Source organism: Echinops telfairi, unplaced genomic scaffold (genome assembly GCF_000313985.2).
Source record: "Echinops telfairi isolate 266 unplaced genomic scaffold, ASM31398v2 ScPeMD7_7469;HRSCAF=8507_0, whole genome shotgun sequence".
NCBI lineage: Eukaryota > Metazoa > Chordata > Mammalia > Afrosoricida > Tenrecidae > Echinops > Echinops telfairi.
Genome location: NW_022111372.1, coordinates 69,035,285 through 69,041,533, shown reverse-complemented (window position 1 = coordinate 69,041,533; position 6,249 = coordinate 69,035,285). Strand labels below are relative to the sequence as shown.

General features: G+C 43.8%; 1 protein-coding gene across 1 annotated transcript in view; it reads right to left on the bottom strand.

Annotated features, from left to right (window-relative positions):
• Positions 1–6,151, bottom strand: part of GABRB2 (gamma-aminobutyric acid type A receptor subunit beta2) — a 282,556-nt gene extending 276,405 nt beyond the window's left edge. Inside the window, exons 1-4 of the mRNA XM_004697119.2 lie at positions 6,051–6,151; positions 5,154–5,381; positions 4,905–4,996; positions 3,890–3,957 (exon numbers count right to left, since the gene is read on the bottom strand). Coding sequence (XP_004697176.1) covers positions 3,890–3,957; positions 4,905–4,996; positions 5,154–5,230 — 237 coding nt within the window. The 5' untranslated portion in view covers positions 5,231–5,381; positions 6,051–6,151. The remainder of the gene's footprint in view (positions 1–3,889; positions 3,958–4,904; positions 4,997–5,153; positions 5,382–6,050) is intronic.
• Positions 6,152–6,249: the final 98 nt, after the last annotated feature.

Below are 6,249 nucleotides of genomic sequence, written 5' to 3'. Positions count from 1 at the left end.
CTCCTTTTGCCATTCCACAAAATAGGTGATTTGTATATGTGTTTACTAGAACTCTTTCCTCAAAAGTGAAATATTGCTTCACTGTGGGGATGGCAAATGTGTTGCTTCAAATAGAGAGGAATCTGCTTTGAATGTAGAGAAAGCTATTTCAGTCTATAATCTTCAAAGCCAAACTTGGATCTTAAAATATACTTTTCATCAAAGAATCTTAAAAAAAAACAAACCAAACCTTCCACTTTAACTAAGACATCTAAATATATTTTTTCCCGATGCAAACCTTTCTGCTCAGGAGCATCCTAATCAAAATCAGAATCTTCTAATGATCTTCAGCTGGCCCTGGATATTGTCGCATTGTCCCAGGACTGTGACTGCTTCCCTGAGTAAGAACCCACAAACGGTTCTCCAAATCTCTGCTGCATTTTCTCCATGATTCCTCAGAATGTCTTCATGTCCATCAAACTACTACAATAAGCAAAACTAAAAGGATCAATGACTTTCGGTTGAAGGACACCGTAGCATCCATGTCTTCTCTCATTTCAAACATAAGGAAACTGGGATCTACTCACCTATAGTATCTGTCTAAGCATATTTAGAGCACCAGCAGGAGTAGCCAGTGGGTCTCTTTAGTACTCACTTGAGGTTCATTCTTCTCTATTGAGATAAGTTCATAGACCACTAATATTTTCACACAGAACTAATGAGTTCTGGTAGTCATTTGAGATGACTATAATGAGACTACACTGCAAATACCATTCTTCCATCATTTTGTATGGAAACTTGCATTCTGCTGCGAAGCTGTAAGAAAGGCCCGGCATTAAGGTGCTGGAACTCAGCCAGTGAAACCTGGTGGATTGCAATGGCTCATCTGCAACTCATCATAAGGATGAAACAGGAGAAGGCAGCCACTAGTTCCTTGGTTTATGGGATCACTGTGGGTCGAGAGCTGACTCCAGGACAGTTAGCAACAACTCCTCTGGCCTCATCTGAGTTCTCCTAGCATGAATGCGCAGCAGAAGCAGAACTAGCATGATTTCCTGACTCAGTTCAGGCCTTCTCCCTCACTGCAATTTACCAGGAGCACCACATTAATGTGGGCCTCTACCCTTCCAGTACACATGAGTCAATGCTGAGTCTAAAGGAAGATTTGCTATAGCCAGAGAAAGGAAGTCAAGGTCCAAAAAGACTAAGGAGATGAGAATGATTTTGAGGATGGTACGGGACCCTGGCTATGCTTTGTTCTATTGTACACAGAGTCACTCAATGGCACCAAACAACATCAACAATGAGGTAGACACGTATGTGTTCATCAAGGTTTAGGTTTCACTCAAATAATTAACCTGCATTTTAGAACCAAATCCAATCAAAAGGTCCTAGTCCTGTTAGACCCAGAAACAGGTGACAATGGAGGGGAATATATGACACAACATCTTCTTATTTTATTTAGACACACCGATGAATTCATCTGAAGGAGCCCAGGTGGTATAGTGATTAAAAAGTTGAGCTGCTGACCACGGGGTAAGCAGTTCGAAACCACCAGCTTGCCCTGCATGAGAAGATGAGGCTATCTACTCCAGTGAAGAGTTGCAGTCAGGGCTGGTTCTTCCCCATCCTGTAGGTATTGCCTCTATAGCAGTTGGTATTGACTCTTTAGAGTTGGTATTGACTCTATAGCAGTGGGTTTGGATGAAATTTTGTATGGTTGATTCAGGTCAAATAACCATCTTATTTCAAAAGACCAAAACAACATTCATCGCGAGATTTCTTAATAATTAGGATAGCTAGTTGAAAAAAAAAAGCTAATTTTTCAACAAGCCAAAATGTGTCTGGGCAGGCCCACGTGTGTAAGCATTAGGACAAGAAAGGAATGTGGCATGAGGCTATTAACACTTTGCTCTAATCATTAATGCTGCAATACTGCCCCATTTACAAGCGGACATTTATTTTTGCACTTTCAACATCCCATGATTTTTCAGCAACAGTAAATAGCTTTTAAAAATAACACCTCAGCTTAGCTAGATCTATATTTTGACTAGCAAGCCATGGCACTGTATCCACCCAAGACACCTTCCAAAATGCAACATGCAGGTTAAAAACTGGCAAAACTTAGCAACAAACCAAAGTTCTACAGCACTCAATGGTTTCAGGACAGATGGGTGAGTAATTATTGAATCTATGAGAGAAGCCTCTAATGTCATCACTGTGTGTCTGTATCCTAATTATTTTCTTCATTATTCCACAAAATCTCATTTTTGTGATGATCAGAAGAGAGATAGAAAAGTAAAACTTTGGAGGAGAAAGGAGTAAGAGTATATTAAAATACAGGAGATCACTCTGACTCAATCACATATAGGATGCTTCGGATGTGTGTGTGTGTGTTTAGCAACAAAGTTTAGCTTTAAGTACTTGGGCCTTAGGAGACATCCATATTAGATTTTAGTTCTTACAATCAAACTTAAAATATAAACAATTATAAACTTCTAAATCCTCCCCACAATAGTTTCCAAATATACATATACATATATATACACACACACACACACACACACACACACGCATATATATACACTCTGCCGAGAGTATTTTCATAATGTGAGTGAAATCTGTGATTCTGAATCACTCAAAATTATCTTTAGTCTGTGTCTGTATCATATGTAATAGAAAAATCCCAATAATAAAAATATTAAATGCTACTGAACTAGCTGCATTGCCTCCTCCAGTAATCAGAAGATGTTTCAGAATCTTATGGGAGTTCACAGTTATCACTTATGCTTAGACAGCATACATGGACAATTCTATTTGAGCTTCCTCTTCCAGTGAATTCTGGGAATTCAAGCACGTGGGGAATGTCACCAGCATGTCCAATGCCTAGGAGAACTTTGGATCTCGAGTTAATTTAAGAAGTGTTCTACTTTTCTGGCATAGAATTACAGTGCACAAAAGCTCATGTACTGCACATTTTCTGAAATAGACTACCCAAATTCGATACAAGGAGGAACTTCCAAAGACAAATCAGAAAGGTCACTGGAGAAATACCCCAAGTAACTAGAGCACGTGTATGTCTTACTTGTCTGTAATGCTCACAAAAGGGCAGCAGGGGGAGCTCCTGCATGAAGTAAACCCCCCACAAGTGTTTCCTGGTCAGGAACACCAAGGGTTTTTCTCTCCTTGCTTGCCCCTTGTCCAAAGAGATAGCCAATAAGGACTGCCTTTGTAAATGAAATATACAAGCTTAAGATACCCAGGGAACGATGTTTCAGAAGTAGCTGGAGAAAATACATGGATCTGAGCCTGTATTTTGAGAGCAGGGTGAACACTTTTTATTCTGATTATGTCTGGCAAGGGACTGGAAGAAGGGGAAGACAATGGGGGTGGGGAGGGTTGCCAATGGCTGGTAGGAGATGATCTCCCAAAGCAGCACGTGAACAGCTGTTACTCTGGGGCATCTATGCGATCTCTTGGCTACGGTTTAGTTTGTAGGTTGTATTCTCTGTAAAACGCCTACTCAAAAACACTCCCTCCTTCCTATTCCAAATCCAGAAAATAACCAATAAACGGGGTTTCCCATGGAGCCCTAGAACACGTGGCTTCTGCTGGGCGTTTCCAGTGTGTGGCTGCCTTGTTACAGATGAATTTGGGATGTGTTTTACTCTCTCTGTGCCAAGTTCCAAATAATCAAACCATGTTAGAAAATTTATTCACGGTAATAAAAAGCACTTTGTAATTTCAAGCAGTGAGTTACAAGGTAAAAAAAAAATCCCCTACTGTGCCCCTCTAGACCGCCCCCCCCACACACACACACATACTAACACTAACACACCCCCACAGGCTGCTTTCTTCTCCTTTCTGCCCTCAATTGTAAGTCTCCAGAGACACAAGCCTCAGTACTCACCATATTGACTTCCGAAACCATATCGATGCTAGCGATGTCAATGTTCATTCCTACCGCCACCGGAGGCCCTGCAAACCAAGATGACCAGTCACGTGATTCCTCAGAACTTCATTCTGAGCAAGAGTTGTCCTGGACAGTGTGAGGCACTCTGCTTAAAAGCCCTCAGCACTACCCACCTCTACCCACGCTGAATTCATTTATATAAAATGCTGTTTTTCACATGCACACACGTGTCTCTATGAGAGAAGGAGACCAACTCTGTCTACACATGTAGATATTTAAACATGCAAACTCACAAAACTCACAGAGCACAGGAATTGCCCTCGCCCAAGAATGTATATATATATATATACATATATTCCATGTTTTCTCATTTTCTACCCCATTCTCTGCACACGTTTTAACTCTTTGAGCTTCATGAAACTCCAAAAAACTTGAATAGGTATATTGGCATATATAGGACTCCAGAGAGGATGGTCTCCTGCCCCTCTCCCTCCCCTTCCCCTCAGCTCTCCAGGTTTAGTGAGATTTCCAGAGCTAGATAATATCCAGATAAGAGTCTTAAACAATGGCTAAAACTCTTCCAAAGTAGGCGGGCACAGGGGTTAATGCCACCTTTCAGCCAATTGCCTGCACATCTACTGCTCCAAAAAAAAACGTTCATGATGGCCTTTAGTAAGCCAGGTTCTCAGGATACTCCATGCCCTAAACTTACGAGGTTTGCAGCTCACAGAAGCCAAGATTTTGTAACAGAGAAATCAGAAGGGCATCCGTCAGCACATTGTTATGTACATGCGAAGACTGTCTCATAGAAAGATCATCCTAGTGCTGGATAGTACAGATTAACTTGAGTTTGGATGAGTTTCTCAAAAATGACAGCACGCACACAAGCACATTCAGTACACCGCATGCACCCACAATGAGGGAGAAGGAAGAGGCGGCGGGAACAAAGCTCAAAAGACAGCTTTGCTACATACTGCTGGACCATTACTTATGTGCAAGGCAACCTGATTACCTCCAAAATCTGGCCTCAGACGAATGTCATAGCCTTTCAGGAGTCTATCCACCGTCTCTTTAACCAGCGACATATTACTAGGGTCATTGACACTATAGAAAGAAACGAGAATAAACAGGAATCAATAAGGCAGCCGGCACAGCTTCTTCGGCATCCTAGGCTCACTACAGATCCCTGTTCACAGAGGTATATGCAGTCAGAACCCTTCGGTGTGAGAACGGAAAGGGAGAAACGCCCGTGCACACTTACCTCTGAGCACATACAACGGCGATTATCAAGGGAAAGGACCAGAAGCCGAAGTAACCCTTTTTCCGGACTCTCCACATCCCTCTAGTTTTGATGGGATTGAGGTTTTCACTGGAGAGAGGAGATCCAACTTAGTCTGCCCAGTGCAGTAATGCTAATATGAGGCGCATGCGCACCCTGTACCAAAACATCAAACGGGCAGCGGCGGCTGCCTAGGACCAAGCAGATTGCCTTAGGAGGAAAAAAAAAGAAAGAAAGAAAATTAAAGGAGAAAAAGAGAAAGCATTTCCAAACATAGTACATACATATCTGAGTAATACAGAAAACCTACCCCACAGAAACCCCAGGGTAAATATCTTCTGTTGTCCTTTTATTAAGACAAAAAACACACACAAAAAACCCAATAGCGTCTTGGAAGTTTCAGTAGTTGCAAGCAGCAGTTTTGCGCCTCCCTGAGGGTGGGTTTGTAGTGTGAGTGTGTGTGTGTGTGTGTGTGTGTGTGTGTGTGTGTGTGTGTGTGTGTGCGCGCGCGCGCGCTCTTAAATATGGAAAACCGGATTAGGGATTTAGGGGCGAGCAGGTGAGGGGTGCGCGTGGAATCCTGATGCCCGGGAGTCCAATTCTGGGCACCGCCAGCCGACTGGGGAGAGGAGTTTGAACTTTTATTTCCTCAGTGCCTCGCTTACCCTGCCGGGCGAGACGGGGACCCGGGAGGAGGGGGGAGAAGCGGAGCAGGAGACCGGAGAGGGGGGGATCGAACCCCGTCGGGGCGTGCCGCGCTACCCGGAGGATTTGGGGCGGGGGGAGGGGCGGAGGATCCCCAAGGAAGGGGGAAGAAGAAAGGGAAGGAAAAGAAAAGAATCAAAGGATGCTGGGTCTGTTCTGGAAATCACTACTCACGGGCGGGCGCGTCCTCCTCCTCCTCACCGTTGGCCCCCAGTTCCCCGAGCAGAAAACCTCGGGGTCCCGCTCTCTCGCCGGTGACGCGCCTGACCAGCTAGTCGGAGTTATTTATAGCCAGAGGGGAGGGGACGGAGGAGCAGCAAGGCAAGGCTCTCCTCCAGGTTTCTGTCGGATTCTGGATGGGGAATTATTGGTG